Source organism: Chanos chanos, chromosome 1 (assembly GCF_902362185.1).
Source record: "Chanos chanos chromosome 1, fChaCha1.1, whole genome shotgun sequence".
NCBI classification, from domain to species: Eukaryota; Metazoa; Chordata; class Actinopteri; order Gonorynchiformes; family Chanidae; genus Chanos; species Chanos chanos.
In genome coordinates this window covers 36820277-36841862 of record NC_044495.1, presented here as the reverse complement: position 1 = coordinate 36841862, position 21586 = coordinate 36820277, and the positions used below count along the sequence as shown (strand labels likewise).

Sequence of the window (21586 nt, the reverse complement as noted above, 5' to 3'; positions counted from 1 at the left end):
GAAAAGACCACAACATCTTGTTGATAAAGATCCAACGTGCCATTATTATGAAGTGATCATTCTGTAAGCTGTAAACAAAACGGCAATAAACTTTTTTTATTTTCAAAATTCTAAATGCAGGGTTATTATATATTCTTAATTAGATTTACTCCTAAGCCTACAAGATGTGTATGTGACAGGATGTCTGTGGGACAGTATGTGTTGATGCAAACCTCAGTAGTTTAAAAAAAAAAAACTGTTACATGTACCATGTTCAGAAATGATTTTACAGCAAATACCTCTTCCTGAAGGAAAGGACAATATTCTCCAGCGACTCCTATGAAGCAAAAAAGTGTAACTGACATGAACTAATGCTCCCTCAGTAGGTCTTTGTTCCATGTATTTAGTGCTTTGCTTCAAATTCACCCCTCATAAAAAAAACAAACAAATAAACCAATCAACAAACAAACAAACAAAAAAACAGCTCAAATCTTTATCCCAGAAGAACTTTAAAAAATGAGTGGCCTCTAGGTTTGGATTTTGTTTTACTTTTGAAGTATTTCTAATGGTTCATTCATGATGACAAAATTGAGTTGTGTATGTTCTATATGTTGATTACACCTCTGTCATGGTTCTTTGAACATTTTTTTTCTTTTAATCAACATCTTTTTTATAGGTGGAATGGAATCGCTACTTAAAATCTCTCTTATTCCACAACCCATACAGACAAAAATGATTTTCATCTGTAACTGATGAAGCATGTGAAGGAGTGTTAGACAACAAAGATTGCTTTTCTGTATAAAGGCATGGTAAGGTGAATTTAAGTGAATGTGCCTGTTTTTAATCTCCCAGAGTTCTGCTGATTGAATTTCAGAAAAGAGTGGGCTACAGTGCAGAGAACTACTGTTTTGGAAAGCCAAATTCTTACTTGCAGGCAATGTTTACTTCTCACATTTTTGCTCAGATGCACACCTTTTGCAACATTACCCTCTTGCCCATATTAATATCTTTGTGTGTGTGTGTGTGTGCGTGCGTGTGTGTGTGAGAGTGTCTGTATTTAAACAGCATTGCTCTCTGTTTCACTCTCTGTTTGCTCTCTCTTTCTCTCCACTGTTGATCATGTTACTGCTACTACTGCTCCTCACATCCACTGTAAGTTTCTCTTGTCTGTCTGACTGGTGTGTTCTTTTGCAAACTAATCAGCTAATCGTAATACTTCATACCTGATAATACAATCAAAGTCTGTCCTGCACTCTGCTAATTAATGACATTTAAATCCATTTTTTTATTTTAAAAAATGTTCTCTTTTATCACCACAATCAATATAAAAGAAGTACATAATATTGACTTGATGTAGTACTTGTGAGGGAAAACAACAGTTTTAATTATTTTTAATTGTAATTTGATCTATGAAGTAGAATGCAGTTGGTAACACTTATTCTATACTTTGTTTTTCATCAAATTTGTGGTCGGACAATTATGCATGTGCTGAGATATTCTTACTACATTTTAATAGTGTTTCTTAATGCATCAATATTCCAATACATCAAGGATTCGCACTTTAAACTGACTGTGGGCAGGGGTGCAAGGACACACACAACTGTCTAAGAGTTGGTGAGAGTCACTCTCCCCCTCACTGCTTGTCAGTTCTACATGAGGGTCAGGCTGTAGCGGTTGTAGACATTTTCGTGCAAAAAGCACTTTCCTGCAACAGAATTATATGGCACAGAGATGTTGTGAAGTTGGTACAGAAAGATGGAGTTGATCCTTTAAACGCATCGGTGGAAGCATGTGCAAGCCTCAGTGATGTGACTTGAGGTGCTTACTGTATGATGGAGTGTTTGAGAAAAGATCTCAGGTGTTTAAGTGTCCTAGATTAAAGAAAACATAGAATAAAAAAAATAATTCAGTGACAGCCCAGCCTCTGAGTCAAATAAATTAGGTTTGGCTTAATTTAAACAGGGTGTGTGCGTGTGTGTGTGTGTGCACACACATATTTTTCCAGGGTCCTGGCCATGCTGTGAAAGTCACAGGGCAGGAGAAGACAGATGGATCCTGTCTCTGTGAGGTGAACACCAATACATGGGCCTTCCCTACACAAAAATTTGAAAAGGTGGACAAGCTGGTCCAGGACTGTGGTGCCAACTTGCAGAAGCTACAGAACCAGGTTTGTCTAAAAATAAAGAAGAGTTAATGATTTGATGAAGTAAAGAATGGGTCTGTCTGATAGCAACTAACCTGAAATGGAATACAGTCTAAATTTATAGGAGGGTAAGTTCATGGTTCAGTAAGGAATACAGCATGAATGAAGAGAAACTTTACCATCCATAACCTGATTTTTGACAGGTCACAGAGACCAATGGAGAGCTGCCGAAGATACAAGCCATCATCAAGAATGTGACAGCTCGCATAGAACCGTTAAAGTACCTGAACACAAAAGGCATCCATAATGCACTGCACCTGCGTCAGCTGAGTCAGGACCTGGAGGAGATCAGTCAAATGATCAACACAGCACAGAGAGAAAAAAATAGTGCAGAAACTCGAAAACTAAAAGAAGAGGTAGGCCATGTCTGAATAAGTCAAGTGTATATTTTAAACATTTAAGTGTATATATGATAGGACATTTGGGATTATTCTAGAACATTTTTTGAGGCAAAATGAGGTTAAAAATGATGAGGACTAATCTTGAATGCTTACCTCAGGTGGTCAAAGTTCAAGAGGAGGTTAAGAACATGTTTACAGACAATGTGTTCAATCTGGAAACGGTGAGAGACAAACTTCGCTCTTTACACAACCGTGTACAGAGCTGTCGCACCATTCCAGGCGACTTCAGGAGTAAGTTGCTTCATCACTCAGATGAAGCTCTTTCATTCTATCTCTGATATTGAAATGGATAGTAAATGACACTCCTTAGCTCCATCATCCAGATGCTCAGAGGGTTGTTGTTATTCTGTTTTAAAATATGTATTTCACATAACAAATGTGATTATTGCTAATCGCATTCATTGCTGACACCAAATCAAGCAAACGATAAAGTTAGTACAATTTAAAAGTAAGCAACCCCCCCCCTTACCAAACTTGCTTTATAAATTCTAGTAAATGTGTTTCACATTAAGCTTTTACAGTGAGCTGATATGTCCCTATTGTCTTCGCTCACCTCTCGCAGGTCCTTGTCACCAGCGGCTTATGTCAAACATCAGCTCGCCAGTGACCACTAAACTGAATCCGTTCGATAAGTCATACGTCTCTGGGGCCTGGGGTCGCGAATCCAAACGAGAGAGTGAAGGCGTGTACTGGATCCAGCCTCTGAGATACAGTAACATATACGATTACACGATACGGTTGTATCCGTCATATAATGACTTCATGGCGTCGAAGAACTACAAGGATGTAAATGTTGCTGCCGGTTACAGCTATGCCGGCGGAATTCAAGGTCCTGGAACGGTGTTATATGGGGGAGCGGTTTATTACCAGTGTTACAACAAAGATGAATTATGTCGCTATGATCTACAATCCAAAGAAACAAAGCGTTTAACGCTGCCCAACGTTGGCATCAACAACAAGTTCCCGTATTGTTACTACAGCTGCCGAGACTACACTGATATCGATCTATCTACCGACGAGCAAGGTTTGTGGGTGATTTATGCCACGGAGAGTAACCACGGAAACATCGTGCTAAGCCGCTTGGACACAGAAACGTTCAACATCACTCATACCTGGAAAACGCGTCTCTTCAAAAAGTCAGTCACCAACGCCTTCATGGTCTGTGGGGTTCTCTATGCCACTCGTTATGCTGACACTTACCGCGAGGAGGTGTTTTACGCCTTCAACACCGCCACAGGGCACGAGGACAACACTCTGTCTCTCCCCCTTGAAAAGGTGTCGACAGGTGTGGCTAGTTTGAGTTATAACCCCATTGACAGGAAGCTTTACATGTACAACGATGGATATCTACTGGCTTATCAAGCTTTATTCTGAGTGTATGCCGTTAAATTTTCAAGGCATAATGCTAATTCTTTTACACGAAACCTAGGCTTAAAAAAAACAAAAAAAACAAAATCAGTGAAAAAACAAAAAATATTAGCTAGGGTGGCATTTCCAGTTGTGTTCTGTGAATTGCTTGATTTTTGGGGTAGATGACTTTCTTATTCCTCTTAGAAGTTAAAACTCATGCCCATAACCATTCTGTTCTGGACTATTAGAACACTGTTGCACACTTTACCCAGTGGTGTGAGGGTAACTACCTTCATCTCGATGTCAGAAAAACAAAAGAAATAATAATAGGTACTCTGTCACTCCAGCACCCCTTCCTCATAAACAACAAAACAGTTGAAATGGTTGACAGCTTCAAATACCTCAGACTTACAATGGACGATAAGCTCAGCTTCAACGAGCATACAAGGGACATTCAAAAACATTCAGTCAACGGTAAACTCAAAGGACTGTATGTCGCCCCCCCCCTCCCCCATCTCCACCTACTGTTATGCCAGAGTACTGTCCAACCCATCCTGCTCTGCTATTCCACCCGTTTCTTCAAAATGCTCTCTGTTATAAACTGTACATTACCAATAATGCTGCCAAGATAATAGGTCTCCCCACACCCAGCCTCTCAGAGCTCAACTGTACAGCCATCACACACATTGCAATTACGATAGCACTGGACATCACACACCCACTCAACTGCCACTTCACTCTACTGCTCTCTGGGACCCCTGCTCTGCACGTTTTCCATCTTTCCCTCCTCTACCTACCTGGCTGAACTCTTCAGTGGTACTTTTGATTGGCTGAGCACATCTGATTTAATCGAAGGCATGTTAATCACACTAATTAGGTGTGTTTGGAGCAAGGATAGATAGAAGATACACAGAGCAGGGGTCCCCCAGGAACAGGATTGAGAAACACTGCTCTAGGTGGTGATATTGAATGAAGCTGTTTTCTTCACAATAAAAAAATACCTGCTTTGCTTGTGACCTCTATTAAAATTCCTGAACATCGCAACTTGTATGATTCATTGCAGAGTGCGAATTATAAAGTTAACAATATCAATAAAGTTAGAGGCAAAACATAAACATGTGCTGAAATATAATAAAAAGCAAATACAAGAAAAGTATTTCTCTCTTTATGGGACAATAAACAGTTCAGTAATTTGCTAAAATACACATAATGCACCCAAACATAACACACTAGATATTCTCAGTAGTTTGTACTTGTCTTGTGTTCTCTATAAATCTGCTGTAAAGTCTGACAGACTGATAAACTGTTTTCATATCACTTGTGAGAGTATGAATAGAGAATTCCAACATTTAGTGCACACACTGCATATGCAGCCCTCAAACAGAATGAAGAGTAACAAGAAAAGCAGAACAAGACCGAGATGAAATATATCTGAGGAACACTAAGAGGTATGAGCCAGAAATATCACTGGAGGGCGCAAATGAGAACCAAATGTGTCCTGTTTGCAGCATTATCTATGATTCATTAGGTGGCAGTAGAGCTGAGAATATTAACTAGGAGATGACTGGCTTAAACTACTGCTCATCAGTGAGATTGGGCAAAAAAGAGGAAACATCTTTTCTCACTCATATGTCAGTGGCAACTTCTCTTTCCCATCTGTTTGAAACATCAGGCACATAGCTCTCCCATCCAGGGGCAGGAGGTGATGTAATGAGAAGAGCGGGGTGCTTCCTGTCCTCCAAAAGTGCCCCATAGACATATCTAGCAGTTCCAAAGAGCTAACAGTAGAGATGTGCTTTACACAATCCATTGTTCTGCGCTAAGCAATAGGTTCCTTGGAGGCCCTGTCAATGCTCAGACTGAAGAAATACTAGGACTGGCTATTAGGACCACACTTTAATAAACTCATGTAAAATGTTTCTGTACTGTGTCAAATAAAAAAGTAAACACACAACCTTTCATTGCTGGTTGTGATTCCTTTCTGGTCTTTTAGGCCACAAACCACTGAAAGAAGAGTTTAATTCTACTGAACAGGTGGGAAAATGAGGGGTTGAAATAGAGGAGTTGATGTTCTTTTGTAATGCATTAATCGTTAAAGGTCACAGCCTTGTCACACAGCAAAGACTAAAAGTAATGTTAGCCCTTGTCCACTAAGCTCTGGTATCAGTAAATTAAAACATTGAACACACTGAGATAATCATTGTAGCTTTTGGAACCATTCACTTTATTTATGTGTAAGCAACATAATTTTAAATCTCTCACACATGCAAGAGGCAAAAATAGCCTTGAATTTGTGATTGGCACAGTGACTTATTCAAATATGACATTGTACGTGAGGAGGTACGCGTCACTGTAGACATACAGCATTCGATCTCGAGGGCTGTAGTTGAGGGACTGGATGTTGGTGTACGGTTTTTTGATGTGAATGTGCAGGTCATAGCGCTCCTGGCCAGTCACTGTGTCAAAGGAGTAGAAGATCTCCTCTGTTTCTTTGTCCAGGTATCGTGTGGCATAGAGAACTCCACATGCCATGAAGGTGTTGGTGGCCGTGCGCTTGTGCAAAGAGGTGTTCCATGTGCGGCCCAGGGCCGGAGGGCTCCCGGCCTCTACCTTGCGGATGATCACATTGCCAAAGCTGTCTGGTGAGGTGTACGTAACCCAGACGCCGGACTCATCAGTGGCCAGGTCCAAGTCAGTGTAGACATAGCACGCTTGTAGATGGCAGAAAGGGAATTTGTTATTAAACCCTGAATCTTTGGGCAGGGAAACAGTGGTGACAGCACGCTGGGTCATGTTGAAGCGACAGATGGAGTGTGAGTTGTAGCATCCATAATAAAGCGCGTCACCGTACATGACCACGTTGGGTCCCTGGATGGTGTTGGTGGTGGGGTTGGCAGAGGCGATGACCACGTCTCCAACCTTCACGGCAGCAATCAGAGAACTCAGACTGCTGTACTCACGGATGTAGTTGGCATACACGTTACTGCTGGTGAGTGCCACTAGCCAGAACCAGTTCTCTTTCCCTGCAGGTGGATTTGCATCCTGACCCCATGCACCATAAGAGTAGGATGTTCCATACTCGGTGCCTGTGTTGGTTTTGGGTCCTGTCACATTCACCAAATGACCCTGAGGACAGTGACCTACAGGAAGAACAAAAAACAGAAAAGCTGAGAGGTAAGAAAAAACTTCTCAGGAAAGCCTAGAGTAAAAAATGAAAAATTCAACAAAAATGATTTGAGGATATACCATGTAATGTCATCTGTTTTCTGTGAGCAGTAAAGTTAATGATATTCACAGATTCTGGTTCCCCTAACAGTAGTTGGTGTCACACAAATAATTGTGGTTAATTAGCAAACTCACTCAAGTTAAGCCATCTCGCACAGATATAAGACATTTAGACAACTTGAGAAGAAATTTAGCTTATTACTTTAAATGAAAATGTAGGTGTTCTGTTTATCGACTAAAATGCCGTTGTTGTCGCTGTTTTCATGCTTAACTAGCTACATTACTTGCTACCTTTCTTACTGGTTAAGTAGTTAGCTATTTGATGTTAGAACAATATACCAGAGCAATATAGAGCAAAACATATTAAGTACAACGTGTTTACAGGCTGTTCACAAGTATTTACAGAAGGTATGGTATGAAAATGCCTCCATGTCTTTACTGTCTTTCAGTTGTTCCCTTGTTACTTAAAATGTGACTCTCTATCCATGATGAGTGAATGAGTATTAATGAGAGGGGAACATGCCGAGTCAGTCCAGCAGTGTTGATTCCTGCTGGATTCCAGAGTGGATATTTAAAATATGTTCCACTAGTGAATGAAGTGTAGAGCTTTACCTGGTTCAGGTGTAGGGGGAAGGGGTGTTGCCTGCAATTCATCCCTGCACTCTGTCAGTTCCCTTTTAAGACGCTGGTTCTCCCGCTGTTTGCTCACCACACGTGTGTGATCAAACTTCTCCAGCTCTTCCATCTCCGCTGTCATTGCTTGCAGCTGGAGAGAGATGACAGAATGTTTTGTTTTAAAGCTCCAGGGCATGGCAATGCTTACTTATAAATCTTTAAGCTTTTAGCTTTACACTTGCAACCCCATTTGGTTTAAGGATGTGCCCTTGTTTTCTGACAGATTGCACAATATGATTTTCCTCATTTCCCTTCTCTTAGTAAGTAAGTCACCTCTTTGAGAGTGTTGGAGCTTAGACTCTGGTGATGAAGGGTGGTGTTGTTTAGCTTTTTGACAAGCTGCAAGATCTCTGCAAGCTCAATTTCGATGATGCGGAGAGAAACAGCACCATACAGGTCACCATCATCTTCACGTTCCAACACCCCCACTTGCTGCTCCAGCTGGCTGAGCCGACGATTCAGTCCCAGCAATAGAGCGTCCACCTCCAACATCTGCAGACGATTAAGACAGACCCATGGATCCATTATTGGTGTTTGTTTCTTTTGTTTGGTGTGCATCTTTTGTTTTGTATTTACTGTAATAAATTGCCTGAAAGCTTTTGTGTTGACCATGAGATAATAAAAAAATGAGAAATTTGAACATTTGTCCAGAATGATAATACCCAGACAAAAATTATCCTGTGTATTTCTTAGAGGCCAGAGAGACACATAAGACACATTTAAATATGTATTTCTAGTCTCTCAAGCCCTTAACAAGTGATCAACAAAGATCACAGATGATGGTAAAAGCCATCAGATTTTCAACACTTCTTGGGCCACAAGATCAGAATTGCACTGCCCGAGCAGAATTCCTCTATTCCTCCGCCATTAACTATGGCATGTGCGGTAACATATTAATTTATCAGTAACAATTGCAAGTATAGAGATGCAACTTTTTTGATTCGTTAATTAAAACAGTTTTTGAATTAAAATGTAGATATTTTTCCCTCCACTTTGTTCAGAGTTTCATGGAAATGACCTCACTGATGAAAGAAATTGCATACCTGCTTTGAAGTGATACTCTCAGTACATTTGGTGGCAGCCTTTTCAACATTCTGCAGCTTCTCCATGGGAAATGGTGGCTCAGAGTCCTTCAGATCACACACACAGCTTGTACCACTCATAGTCTGTGGTGAACAGTTCAAGGGACATGGAAACAATCATTATGCTATCAACAGTTTTTACACCATCTATGCAAAATTTGACCCACTTATCTACTTAAGTTGTCGTTGTATTGGTCTATGTTGTGGCTATTTACTTGAATGTTTGGAGGTAGAGTCCTTAAATGATAGTGAGTACAGTCCTGTTGCTTTCTGCATTTCTGTTTGTGTAAAATGTAGTGATACTGCATCAGATAATGTTTGTTTCTCTTACCTGAGCGAGGATGGATGGAACAACAAAAATCATATACAAGGACAACAGCGTGAGCTTCATGTTGACCTAAAGAGAGTAATGATTTGAAACACCGCGCAGAACACAAAGTCCGTCTGAGAGCAGCGCAGTTAAAAAAAACAACTGACTGAAGACAGAGATTTATGACTAAAGAGGTTGACCCATCGTTTCAAACAGTTAACAAAAAAGAAGAAGTGAAAGAAATGGAAATTTCCGTTTGCATTGTCGCTTTGGTTGGGATGACAAAATATAGAATACAGAATTCACACAAAGCTTGCTCAATGTTCACCAAAACCGTGACTTTCAGGGTATAGGGAATGTTACCTAACCTTTAGTCTTCCTCTTTCCATATCCTCCTTAAACCCTCACATATCTTGGGTCAAGTACTTCAACTGTTGTTCTTTTTCGATAAAGTGTTTCAAACATGGTGGTGGTGAAATATATCTCTTTCCATTCTCTGAGCTGATGCTGTTTGAAAGCAAGTAAAATTATTTGAGACACCAGTATATGACTAATCCAGTGTATCACTTTAAACGAGGTTCTTTAAACGATGCATGAATCAAAGAATTCAAATTCTTAAATGCATAGCACTCCACTCAACTGATTATTCATTCAGCGCACACTCACCTGCTCTTTCGATTTTTCTTTCACAATACATCCACAACACTCTTCTATTCTGTTCTGTTCTGTTATATACCTTTCTATCAGTCCACCGGCCCTACACTACTGCAAATTTATCTCTTCTGCACATGGTAACCGCACACACACTGTAACCAAGCAAACATTATAAATGTGTGATTTGGGGAGAATAGTTTAGCCTAAATACCTGAACTTTATACTTTACTTCTCAGCTGGAGGATATACTAACAACTATAATGAAGAGGTAGGATAACATGCCAAGAATGTTATAATTAGATCCTAATATTTCCCCATTTTCTTTCATTCTAGCTCACCTATTACTACTCATTTTCCACCTCCGTACAAACTGGCTTATTTCACTGATCTAAAAATGTATTGTGCAAATGAGTAAAATAAAATCAATTCATTTGGAAGTGTAATTTTAGAGCAGTTAAATAAATAAATAAACAAACAAATAGATAAATAAGCAAATAAATAAAACAAACCAGAGGGTGAAGAATTTAACAATGCTGTCTATTTCTAAATGGGCTCTACTCTATAGTTACAGAATGTTTTGCAGTGTGACCTTTTGTATGACCTGTGATCTACTAAAGGTGAACGGTTCTAAAACTGAGACCGAAACCACGATATAAAGGTCCACAGTCTCGTGCCCCAGCCCCAGCCCCCACCCGGGTATCGTGCCCCTCTTGTGAAAGTTGTGGGGGAGGACCAATGGAATTGCAATGTGCACATATTTATAGCGTCAAACGCGCAAACACTGTACAAGCAAGGGGACAGTGTTGCAAAGAACTGGAGTTTTCATGCAGTGGATATTTCCCATGGTTCACTTCCCCACGTATTCTCCGTGATTTTTGTTGCAAATTTTGTTGACAGGAGAGTTTCATATCCTCTTGACAAACACCCCACCAACCACAATGACCACATTCCATTTTAGCAATACTCTTTTGATTTTCTTGCACGTTGACACCTCTGTGCGCGTGCCTATGCGTGTGTCGGCATATTTAAACAGCGTTACTCCTTCTCTCTGTTTCACTCTGTTGATTGAGCTGTTGATCATGTTACTTCCACTGCTGTTGCTCCTCACAGCTACTGTAAGTCCTTCACCTGTCTGACTAATGTGTGTTAACCCTTTTTTGCAAATACCGCATGAGAAACACATTTCATGAAACAACATTTATGTAGCATCAGTTTCTAATATTATATCTCAGGCTCTCTTTTAATTCATGATTTTTTACATGTGTGTCTCTTATTTTTTCTTTACATAGATTGTAACATAGATTGGTTGAATATCATAGTCTGAAATTTGATTACAATTACTTAATGCACTGCACATGGTATCAAGGAAACTCTACATAGATATAAAATGTGTGTGTTTGTGTGTGTGTGTGTGTCCAGGAGCCTGGCCATGCCGAGCAAGTCAAAGGCACAAAGAAGGCGGATGACTCTTGCGTCTGTAAGGTAAACACCACTATGTGGGCTTTCCCAGCACAGCCCTTTGAAAAGGCAGACCAGATGGTCCAGAACTGTGGAGACACTCTACAAAAGCTACAAAACCAGGTTAGTCCACAAAGAAATAAAGGAATAAGAAGTAATATCATGATGAATTGAACAAAGGATCTGTTATTCTGTTTGATGACAAGTAACCTCAATACAGGAATGTTTGTCCCAAATTTATGCTCTATGTCCCTTTTACGAAGGGTGTTGAGTATTTAGGTTATTAAATTGTCTACAAGGCAGTTAAATTTTACTGCAGGTTAGGAAGATGTCATGAGAAAGGGCAAGAGGTAGGACGCATGTGCAAAAACCAGACTTTACTTTGACATGGGGTAAACCAAGGGATGCACAGAGGAAGGATACACAGGAATGCACAAGGATGTAACAATGGCAAATTCAGAGACAGGAATACTAGACAGGATACAGGCTGCTCAAACAGAGCAGTACAGGCAGAAAGCAGAAAGCAGGAGCAGGCTGGAGAAAATGGAACAGAAACAGGTGCAACAGATAATTCCATGACTGGTGTGATCAGGCCAGTGATCAGTAGACCATCAATGCTGAACCCTGAACAGCTGAACAGGAGGGAGGAAGAAACAAGGTCATTACGGTACAAACCAGGGTCTGAGCTTCCAGCAGGGCAAGTGGAGCTTGAGGTCTTGGGTGGGCAGCCAGACTCTATCCCCAGGACAGACATTTGGTGTGTCCTTGCGGTGGCAGTTGCCTATGTTCTTCCGGACGGCTTGCAGACTACAGTGGGCGAGATGGAACGTAGGTGGTCAGATACAGGGAGTGGGCAGATACAGGGAGGCAGTGAAGGGAGATGAAGAGATGTGTGACATGTACCTGCTTTGGTTGGTTGAAGACCAGCACTTTGAATCATTTGGAGGCCGTAGGCCTGCCAGCAGAGAGTGGTCCAGTTCTGAGATCAGTGCCTGGACAAGGAGTGTGGCTGCATACTCTGACAGGTATGGTCAGATTTTCCTGGTGTTTTGTTGAGTGAATCTGCAGGATCGGAGGTTGCTGTAGTGTGGTCAGTTAGGGTCCACTGGTCATGTACCGTCACTCCGAAATTTTTGGAAGACTTGGCAGTAGTAGTCAGGATGAGCGGAAATTCACAGAGATGCTTTGATGAATTGAAGGACTGTCTGGGATAACCAGGAGTTCCATTTTTGACAGGTTGAGATGAAGGTGGCGTTGCTTCATCCAGGCTGTGCTGTCAGTGAGGCATACAGATATGCCTTCTGAGATTGAGTTATCCTCCAGGGGGAAGGACACATATAGCTGAGTGTCATCAGTATAGCAGTGGTAGGGGAAGCCATGCTGCTGGATGACAGATACTGCCCGTCAATGGATAGGAAGAATAACAGCAAATTACACACAGTTATAATTAACAAATTAACAGAGGCAACTCTGGATCCAGTGATAAATATTATACTGGCATTACAATATTTTTTGTAGTAAGATCCAGATCTTTTTCAGTTCCCTCTTAGATCACCTTTCTTAGATCAAGTGCCAGTTTTAATTTAAAATGTCTCTGTTTTCATCTCATATAAATATGTTTTTATTTGTTTGATGATTGACAGGTCACACAGACCAATGGAGAGCTGCCAAAGATACAAGCCATCATCAAGAATGTGACAGCTCGCATAGAACCGTTAAAGTACCTGGACACAAAAGGCATCTATAATGCACTGCACCTGCGTCAGCTGAGTCAGGACCTGGAGGAGATCAGTCAAATGATCAACACAGCACACAATGACAACCCAAGTGCAGAGACTCAAAAACTAACAAAAGAGGTGGGCTATTTCTGAATAAGTCAAAAGTTTATTTAGGCCAAGGCAAAATGTGGTTAAAAGTGCAGAGGACTAATCTTGAATGCTTACCCCAGGTGGTCAAAGTTCAAGAGGAGGTTAAGAACATGTTTAAAGACAATGTGTTCAATCTGGAAACGATGAGAGAGAAACTTCGCTCACTTCACAACCGAGTACAGAGCTGTCGCACCATTCCAGACGACTTCAGGAGTAAGTTGCCTGAGCTGTTATTGGGGTTCCAAAGCATCATGTTTGTGTTAATACATGGTTAATAATCACAGTTTAAATTATAACGATCATGTTTCATAGTAGATTGCTGTGGTAAGACAATGTACATTTGTCATGCTTTCTCAACAAATACAGGTCATTGTTATAAGCGGATTATGAAAAACATCAGCTCGCCAGTGACCACCAAGCTGAATCCACACAGTAAGTCATACATCTCTGGAGCCTGGGGTCGTGAGGCCAAACGAGAAAGTGAGGATGTGTACTGGACACAGCCCTTAGCAAACAGCCATAAGTATGGTATCCAGGTGCGGTTGTACAGGTCATATGAGGATTTCATGGCATCGAAGAACCACAGAGATGAAAATGTTGCACCCGGCTACACTGCTCCCAATGCTATTCAGGGACCTGGAATGGTGTTATATGGTGGAGTGGTTTATTACCAGTGTTACAACGAAGACGAGTTATGTCGCTATGATCTACAATCCAAAGAAACAAAGCGTTTAAAGCTGCCCAACGCTGGCATCAACAATAAGTTCCCGTATTGTTACTACAGCTGCCGCGACTGGACTGATATTGACCTGTCTGCAGACGAGCAAGGTTTGTGGGTGATTTATGCCACGGAGAGTAACCATGGAAACATTGTACTAAGCCGCCTGGACACAGAAACGTTCAACATCACTCATACCTGGAAAACGCGTCTCTTCAAAAAGTCAGTCACCAACGCCTTCATGGTCTGTGGGGTTCTCTATGCCACTCGTTATGCTGACACTTACCGCGAGGAGGTGTTTTACGCCTTCGATACAGACACAGGGCACGAGGACAACACTCTGTCTCTCCCCCTAGAAAAGGTGTCGGCAGGTGTAGCTAGTTTGAGTTACAACCCTATTGATATGAAGCTCTATATGTACAATGATGGTTATCTACTGGCTTATCAAGCTTTATTCTGAGTTTATGATATTGCATTTTAAAATATTCAAGGCCTAATATCTGTTCCGCAAAAAGGGTGGCATTTTCAGTTGTGCTCTGAAATAAAACATTTAAGTTTTTTGGGTTGTTGTCTTTGTCCCTCTTGGAAACTCAAATTCATATGATCCCCATTATGCCAAAAAAATTACTCTCCAAATTATTTGCTCTTAGCTTTCCTCTAGGTGGGGCTATTAAATGAAGTAGTTTTCTTGAGAACAGAAAACTCCTACTCTGCTTGTGAACTCTATTAAAAATTCTTGATATTGTTGCTTGTGTGATTTATTTGCCTTTATCTCCTAAAGTCCAATCAAGTTAACATCCATCCAATTCAGGATGACAGTTCACTACACTTGTCATCAATGTCTTCTGTAGTGAGGATTTTAGAGTTCTCTATTCATGACTCATTAAAAAAACATTGTCTGGTAATGATTCTTTTGTAATTCTAAAAAATGTTGATTTTTGAAACACGTTTAAAACAATAGCACAATACATTTGGGGGCAAAATACAAATGTGCAAAAATATAATACAACGCAAATACAGGTTTTTCTTTCTTTATTCTATGATAAACAGTTTAGTAATTCACTAAAACACACACACACACAAACACACAATCGGAGGTATTCCAGTAGGCAAGTTTAGTGAAAACTAAAAGTTAGTTAACTCAGAGTAAGCGGTAAACCTCATAACGGAGGAGACCTATGGCTTCATTCCCCTCGCAAAACAAATCGATAGAGCTCTTCTATTAGGAGGTTTACTACTTGCTCCGAGTTTAATAACTCTGAGTTTTCTCTAAACCCGCTTTCTGGAACATCCCCCAGTACTATTCCCAGTAGTCTGCAATTGTCTTGTGTTCTCTATAAATCTGCTGTAAAGTCTGGCAGACTGATAAACTGTTTTCATATCACTTGTGAGAATACACACCGCATATGCAGCACTCAAATAGCGTGAAGCCTAAATTTGAAAAAAAAAAAAAGAATAAAGAAATAAGACTGGTAATAAGCCCTGCAACCACAAACATGAATAGGATAACAAGATAAACAGAACAAGATGGAAAAGGGAGTGGAGTGAAAAGGAACATGGTTGGGTATACGGGAATACGCAGTGAAACAATTATTAACAGTGTGATACTTGGAAGGTAGAGTCCATTAGAACCAAGTTCATTATCGATGCATCTAACCCGTTTTATCAGGCTAAGTGGAAACACACATATGTCTTCTGTGTGTGTAAAGAGAAAAACATATCCTTAGTGCTATGCCATGGCTTTGGATGAGACCCATCACTGCTAACTGCAGACGAGTCGCACATTAGCTCAGGTGAAGGGGGCAGGGATGTTTCCTCCAGTTCATTCCTCCAATGGGAAAGCTTCCTCATCACAAATTGGTTCTCCCTCTTTTTACCACCTTCGCGTAACCGTATCTCTCTAGCTCTTTCATCTCTGTTTGCATGGCCTGCAACTGATTTGAAGAGAGAACAAATTGTGGTAATATATGACACAGCAATGTTTACATGAATGATTGATTTTTAAGCTTCATGCTCTCAATAACATTCATTGTATAAATTAAACTCACTAATGTTTGTTGCTACTTAAAACAAGAACAATCTTATCCCTAGGAGAATTCCTCCCAGTGGCGCAAGGCATAGACGACTTTTAGTTCAAAGTCTTGGCTACTACGGTTGCTGAGACTTACTATTACTAACTACAGTTAGCTTCTATTAGCAGCTAAGTCATCTAACTTTCGGGGTGAATACGTTTCTTGGTTGTGGGGGAAAAAAATCTAAGCACAGTACTGAAAGCTTTCATTAAAAATAGTTTTTAATAGTTACCATGTTATTGTAACTAGATGGGGAAAAAACTGGAACATTGTTTATGGCAGGTTTCTGTCCCTACCTCCCTAGCCATTTCTCAATATGCGTTCTTCTCTGTGCTTGCGTTCTCATGGACTTGTGAAACGTCATTACTCATGGCTAAGCACTGTTCCAATTCAAAGTTCACATTTAGTCAAGTACATCTCAAATACCCGGATGTGTCCTCGATTCGTGGGTTTTTCAAGTATACATCAGGAGGTGACCTGTGTAGACTTGGGTTGTCAAGTTTCTAAGAATGCATTTCACAAAAAGTCTGGACTCCTGAGCTGAACTTAGCAAGAGCAGGAGTTCGTACTCGACGTACTCTGTATTGAGAAATGACTCCTGTCTCCTGGCCAATCAGAGTGCGGTTGGATCTGATTGGCTAACAACCTTGTTAGTTAATTATGTGCATCTGTCCCCAGTTTGTTCCCTCATTATATCTGTGTATATATATATATATATCCCTGTGCATATATATCCCTATATAGATATATATATCCCTTACACTAGTTGTACAGGCTGAGCTGTGGACTGTTCCTTGTTTTCCTTGTTGTCCTGTTAGCCTTGATAGCACTGTTCCCAGTTAGCCTTGTTAGCCCTGTTCACTTTATTTAGCCCTGCTCCCTCCATTTAGCCCTGTTCTCTCTTTACATCCAGTATATTGACCCTTGCTTGTTCTTGACTTTTATCTCGGATATGCTTAGCCCTCGGCAGCCCATTTATAGTGTTACAGACCTGACCTGTTTATTGACAATATGGATGTCAGTAACAAACTGCCTACACTTTCATCCAGCCTCCTCTCAGTTTGTAACAGTTTAATACCAGTGATAAACAGTTTTGGGTTGCAACACAGAGCACTTGAGAGTGAGAGAACTGTAGGAAACTGATGCTGGTACATAATTTTCCACAGCATATTAGGATAATTCTGTAATTCACCTCTCTGAGAGCGTTGGAGCTCAGACTCTGGTGATGAAGACGGGTGGTGTTGAGCTTCTCCATAAGCTCTAGGATGTTTGCAAGTTCAATCTCGATGATGCGCAGAGAGACGGCACCATACAGGTCACCATCATCTTCACGTTCCAACACCTCCACGTCCTTCTCCAGCTGTCTGAGACGATGATTCAGTCCCAGCAATTGAGTGTCCACCTCTGATAACTGCAGCAAGGAGAGACAGGATAAGAAATGCCTTCTACTTCAGAACAGGCTCAGTTGGTACAGCAAATAACACTGCGTGAAAAGTGGTGAATTCGGAAATATGCGGACCTGCTGCTTGCCGGAGGTATTCGGATGCCCGCAGAACTTTGTTATGCGGACCTGAAAACTCCTGCAAATGTCCGAATACAGCTGTTAGACGGAGGTTTTCGGGCATCCGCGTGACCACAGTCGTTAGCTGATGGCTTGGCCTTTCAAATGCTAATAACAGTCAGTGGTCTAGGTTGGACTGGGTATAGAAGCCTGCCCCCCTTCCTCGCTGTAACTTTCTATCAGTTAGCCTATATGTAATATTTAGGCTATATTTTGATAACCACACAAACTTGTTAGGTGTTGCATGGTGTATAATACAGCAGTGGTAGGCCCATATAGCCTTTAATGTCATTGCACTGTCGTGCAGCTAAATTACGATGGACTCTTCAAATGGAGCAAACAAAAACAAACTGAAAACATCATTTAAAAAAAGTCTAAATGAGTGGTTCATTAATTACATATTTGATGGTTATGCAACTGGTCTCTACTTGGGGTCAAAGGTATAGGGTGACCAGATGCAAACAGACCAAATGGGGGACAAGTAGTAAGTGTGTGTGGGACAATGTGGGACATGTTACCAAAGCTGAGACATAACGTAAAACTTAGATATAATGTCAGTCTAATTGAATAAGAAACACTTGTATACACTTGTATTGATAGACATCCAACATGCATTGGCCATTACAGGCTCATCAAAGGCAACTGTACTTAAGCAAAACAGCAGGCTTCATACAGCTCAAGTCTTTCAAGTTAAGCCCCTGACCAAATCCAACTATAAGAATAAATAAGGCTCAAAATAAAATATTGCATAAAATAAAACAATTTCAGTGCAAATCTTTATATCAAGCACAATCTCTATTGGATGAGTAGCATGGTCAGAAGGGATAAAAGAACTTTTTCCTTTCTGTTTGACCATGATGTCGGCTGACAGCGTTTACCTTCATATCTGTAAAGTTTTACTAAGTTTGGTTTTTGTGACGTGGCAAAGAAATTCGTCGGCCCCACAGCTGCACAGTTTGATGACGGCCGCCACAGCCTCTTGATGACCGCCCTCAATGCTCTCCTCTCAGCCATTTGGTGAAAGCAAGGCTTTTAAAAAACTCGGCTATGTTGCATTTTTACTGCTTTTGAAATAGCGCGATTAGAAACTATGACGCAACAGCATAAGCGGCTCATGTGCCGGGCGGATAAAAGAATGGATCCATAAATTTTTTATTTCTGACAGTTAAAAACCAAACGACCAGCGAAAATGCAGCACATTATCTCAGTATGAGGAATGCGGGACAAAGGATACAGGAGTTTTTTTTTAAAGTTTACAGGGCGCAGGAGTTTTTGTTGTTGTTGCTGTTGTTGTTGTTGTTCCTCGCTTGTTTGTTTAGAATGTTTCTCCTCAGAACGAGGACGAGCCCCGTTTTCAAACCACCCACTCAAAATCTAAGGTTGAGTCCTGTCCAATCAGTTTTCTGTGCGTGCATGACGTAGAGTGACAGTAACCAATAGCATCGTGTGCAACTGCAGCGCGAAATTTGCTTTGGGGAAGGGGTCATCTGTACGTAGGAGAAGCAAGTCACTGAAGGATTACAGAAGTTGTACGTATCTCCGTATTCGAACAGACAGCGGGGTGGAGAGGCTACTCGTGCACCGGGAGTATCCAATTTTTCCAATGCCGAATCCGAACGAAAACAAACAACTGGTGTCCCCGTTAAATGCATTTTTAAGAAGATGTCTGAACAGCAGTAAACGTTCATGGAGAATGTTATTCGGCAGTTGGACAGGATGGAGTCCCATCAAAGAGGCGCAAGAGGAGTCTGCCCAAAAAAAGAAGACGAGCGGGAAATAACTCTGCTTCGGTAAGTTTATTTCTGTAGCCTTCTGGCTTTTGTCTTTGACTGCCACACATTCTGATACGCTCGCATTTCTTTATCTGCTTTATCCTTTAATGTGGTTGAATTTAACTCTTGTACTAATTTTGCTTCTACAGGAAGCTGTGCGGAGAATGCATAATGCTGAAAACAACACGCACAGATATGATTCACAGACAAGGTAAGACAAGGTGTTTTGTTGGCAGGCTATATCATCGCAATTGTTTCATAGCAGTGCCTGGAATTCTAAACAAACTTTTAATCAATCTTCCTTTCTTCTCCACTTTTTTTCTCTTTAGCATCCTGGAAGACCTATTGAGACTGTTCAAAAGAGTTACAGGATGAACCAAGAAGGGAATCTAGAGAACAAAGAGAAGGGCAGATCGCCACTCGAACGAGGCAAAGGAGGAGAAGAATAAGTCAAAACATCATTTCCCCAGTAGTTCTTAGACTTTTTCTCCATTTGCTATTTTCAGTGATCTAATTTCTGTTTTCACTGTGTTTTGCAGCAGCACAAGGCCAGAGCTAGTGTTCTTTAAACTGAGGAAGAGGCTGCCATATGGAGGACCGCATCAGTAGATATAATTTCTGAAGAGGAGGATGCCATCTAGGATTGGAAGGCCACCGTGGGTCCTCCCACCTAGCACAGAGTTGTCTGCACTGTGTGGGGTGCTACAGAATAGACTGGACAAAGATCAAAAGTATGTTGTGAATCACCATGCACGAGTTGGTGCGGATAGATTCACAATAGTGACCACAGAGGCTGGGTTGTTCTTGGGAATGCACGACATTTAGAGTTTAATTTATGCTCCCAAAAGTTTTTATATTATATACTACAATATTACAGTATATTCTGTTCTAATGTATTCTATTCTGTTATATGTTGTACATTGATGTGTGTCTGTGTATATATATAATTGTCAATTTATATGCCATATAATTTATATTATACTGTATTTTCTTTATTTATAATAAAATTTGTGTAATTCATCTATACAATCTACCAATGAAGATAAACAACACCACCAATGATAATAATAATAACAATAATATTAATATAAACCATATGAAATCATGTCTGGGGACACACAATGGACCAATGGGGAAGGGTTTTAGAGGAGGGGCAAGACATTGCTCCACCAATCCAAAGTAAGACTTTTGACCAATTGCAGGATACCTGGTGTCCCAAGGTGTGAAGTGCAAATGTTCCCTTCCAAGCACCCCCAAGGGATTATTCACCATGGCAACTGAGTGCTCTAGGAAGATGCCTAAAGCTGGTACATATTCAGGAGTATTCCATGCCACGTAAGAGAGCTGCAAACTGCCGGATACAGCCGATTATCTGTGGAGTATCCGGGAATACACAGGAGTATTCCAGTCCGGATACACCTCTTTTCATGCAGTGTAAATAAAATGAAAAATCAATCAATTGATCAACCAAACTGTCAATCAGTCAACCTACCAGTCAATTAATAAACCAACAAGTTAATCAATCAATTAATCTGAATCCATAGGTCCTTCATTAATAGTTTGTTGATTCTTTAAAATCTTCCCTATCAGAATAAAATTGAAGAAAGCATGCATCATAACAAGTGCTCTTTTTGACCAACTGACAGTGATCAAAAAGACATTCAGTGATGTTTTTCATCTTAGTTAGTAGAAATTGACTAAAAGGGCATTTCTGAGAAAGCAGATCATTTTATATATTAGCTTACATAAATGATCATTCATGAAATTATCTTCTAGGTTAATATAGATTATTTTTGTTTGTTTGTTTGTTTGCCTGCAAGATTCCTGGGAGAAGGCACAAATGACAGGGACACCCTGTACATTTTGCACTGTCTGTGGAATATAAGATCACAACTTCTGATGGGACAATTTAAACAGAAATCTAAGGACATTATGAGTTACCTCTGTATTTTCACAATAACAAGTCTTTTACATTATATTAGCTGTATGAGGACTGGCATTTTTGTATGAAACAACTGATGTCATTACCTTTGTAATATCGTATGGAAAAGAGAAAGTGCTAGCAGGCGATTGACAACTGTAAAATAAATGAATAAACAAATGTAAAATCAATGAAAAGGTGTGTGTACCTGTGCTGACGTGATGTCTTTGGTGCAACTGGAAGCAATCTTTTCGACTTTGTCCAGCTTCTCCATGGGAAACTGATTTGTGTTCTTCAGCTCACACACACAGTCCTTAGCACTCACAGTCTGTGTTGA

General features: G+C 40.6%; 3 protein-coding genes across 3 annotated transcripts; 2 read left to right on the top strand and 1 right to left on the bottom strand.

Moving 5' to 3' along the window:
- The first annotated feature begins 1098 nt into the window (after positions 1–1098).
- Positions 1099–3957, top strand: LOC115825609 (olfactomedin-like). Its single transcript, XM_030789396.1, has 5 exons — positions 1099–1131; positions 1985–2146; positions 2326–2538; positions 2682–2814; positions 3146–3957. The coding sequence occupies exons 1-5, from the start codon at positions 1099–1101 to the stop codon at positions 3955–3957; spliced, it is 1353 nt and encodes a 450-aa protein (XP_030645256.1).
- Positions 3958–6179: 2222 nt separating this feature from the next.
- LOC115811985 (olfactomedin-4-like) lies at positions 6180–9358 on the bottom strand. Its single transcript, XM_030774458.1, has 5 exons — positions 9247–9358; positions 8877–8999; positions 8107–8325; positions 7771–7924; positions 6180–7073 (listed from the first exon to the last, which is right to left on the bottom strand). The coding sequence occupies exons 1-5, from the start codon at positions 9304–9306 to the stop codon at positions 6244–6246; spliced, it is 1386 nt and encodes a 461-aa protein (XP_030630318.1). The 5' UTR covers positions 9307–9358; the 3' UTR covers positions 6180–6243.
- Positions 9359–10947: 1589 nt separating this feature from the next.
- Positions 10948–14670, top strand: LOC115811995 (olfactomedin-4-like). Its single transcript, XM_030774470.1, has 5 exons — positions 10948–10994; positions 11299–11460; positions 12981–13193; positions 13286–13418; positions 13572–14670. Exons 1-5 carry the CDS (start codon positions 10959–10961, stop codon positions 14381–14383), a joined length of 1356 nt encoding a protein of 451 aa, XP_030630330.1. The 5' UTR covers positions 10948–10958; the 3' UTR covers positions 14384–14670.
- Positions 14671–21586: the final 6916 nt, after the last annotated feature.

Excerpts from the sequence above, each read along its gene's own strand:
- LOC115825609 (XM_030789396.1), top strand. The coding sequence starts at position 1,099 with ATGTTACTGCTACTACTGCTCCTCACATCCACT. Across the intron at positions 1,132-1,984 it reads TACTGCTCCTCACATCCACT|GGTCCTGGCCATGCTGTGAA; the intron begins GTAAGTTTCTCT and ends ATATTTTTCCAG. Across the intron at positions 2,539-2,681 it reads CTCGAAAACTAAAAGAAGAG|GTGGTCAAAGTTCAAGAGGA; the intron begins GTAGGCCATGTC and ends TGCTTACCTCAG.
- LOC115811985 (XM_030774458.1), bottom strand. The coding sequence starts at position 9,306 with ATGAAGCTCACGCTGTTGTCCTTGTATATGATTTTTGTTGTTCCATCC. Across the intron at positions 8,326-8,876 it reads AGAGTATCACTTCAAAGCAG|ATGTTGGAGGTGGACGCTCT; the intron begins GTATGCAATTTC and ends AATCGTCTGCAG. Across the intron at positions 7,925-8,106 it reads GCTCCAACACTCTCAAAGAG|CTGCAAGCAATGACAGCGGA; the intron begins GTGACTTACTTA and ends ATCTCTCTCCAG.
- LOC115811995 (XM_030774470.1), top strand. The coding sequence starts at position 10,959 with ATGTTACTTCCACTGCTGTTGCTCCTCACAGCTACT. Across the intron at positions 10,995-11,298 it reads TGTTGCTCCTCACAGCTACT|GAGCCTGGCCATGCCGAGCA; the intron begins GTAAGTCCTTCA and ends GTGTGTGTCCAG. Across the intron at positions 11,461-12,980 it reads TACAAAAGCTACAAAACCAG|GTCACACAGACCAATGGAGA; the intron begins GTTAGTCCACAA and ends GATGATTGACAG.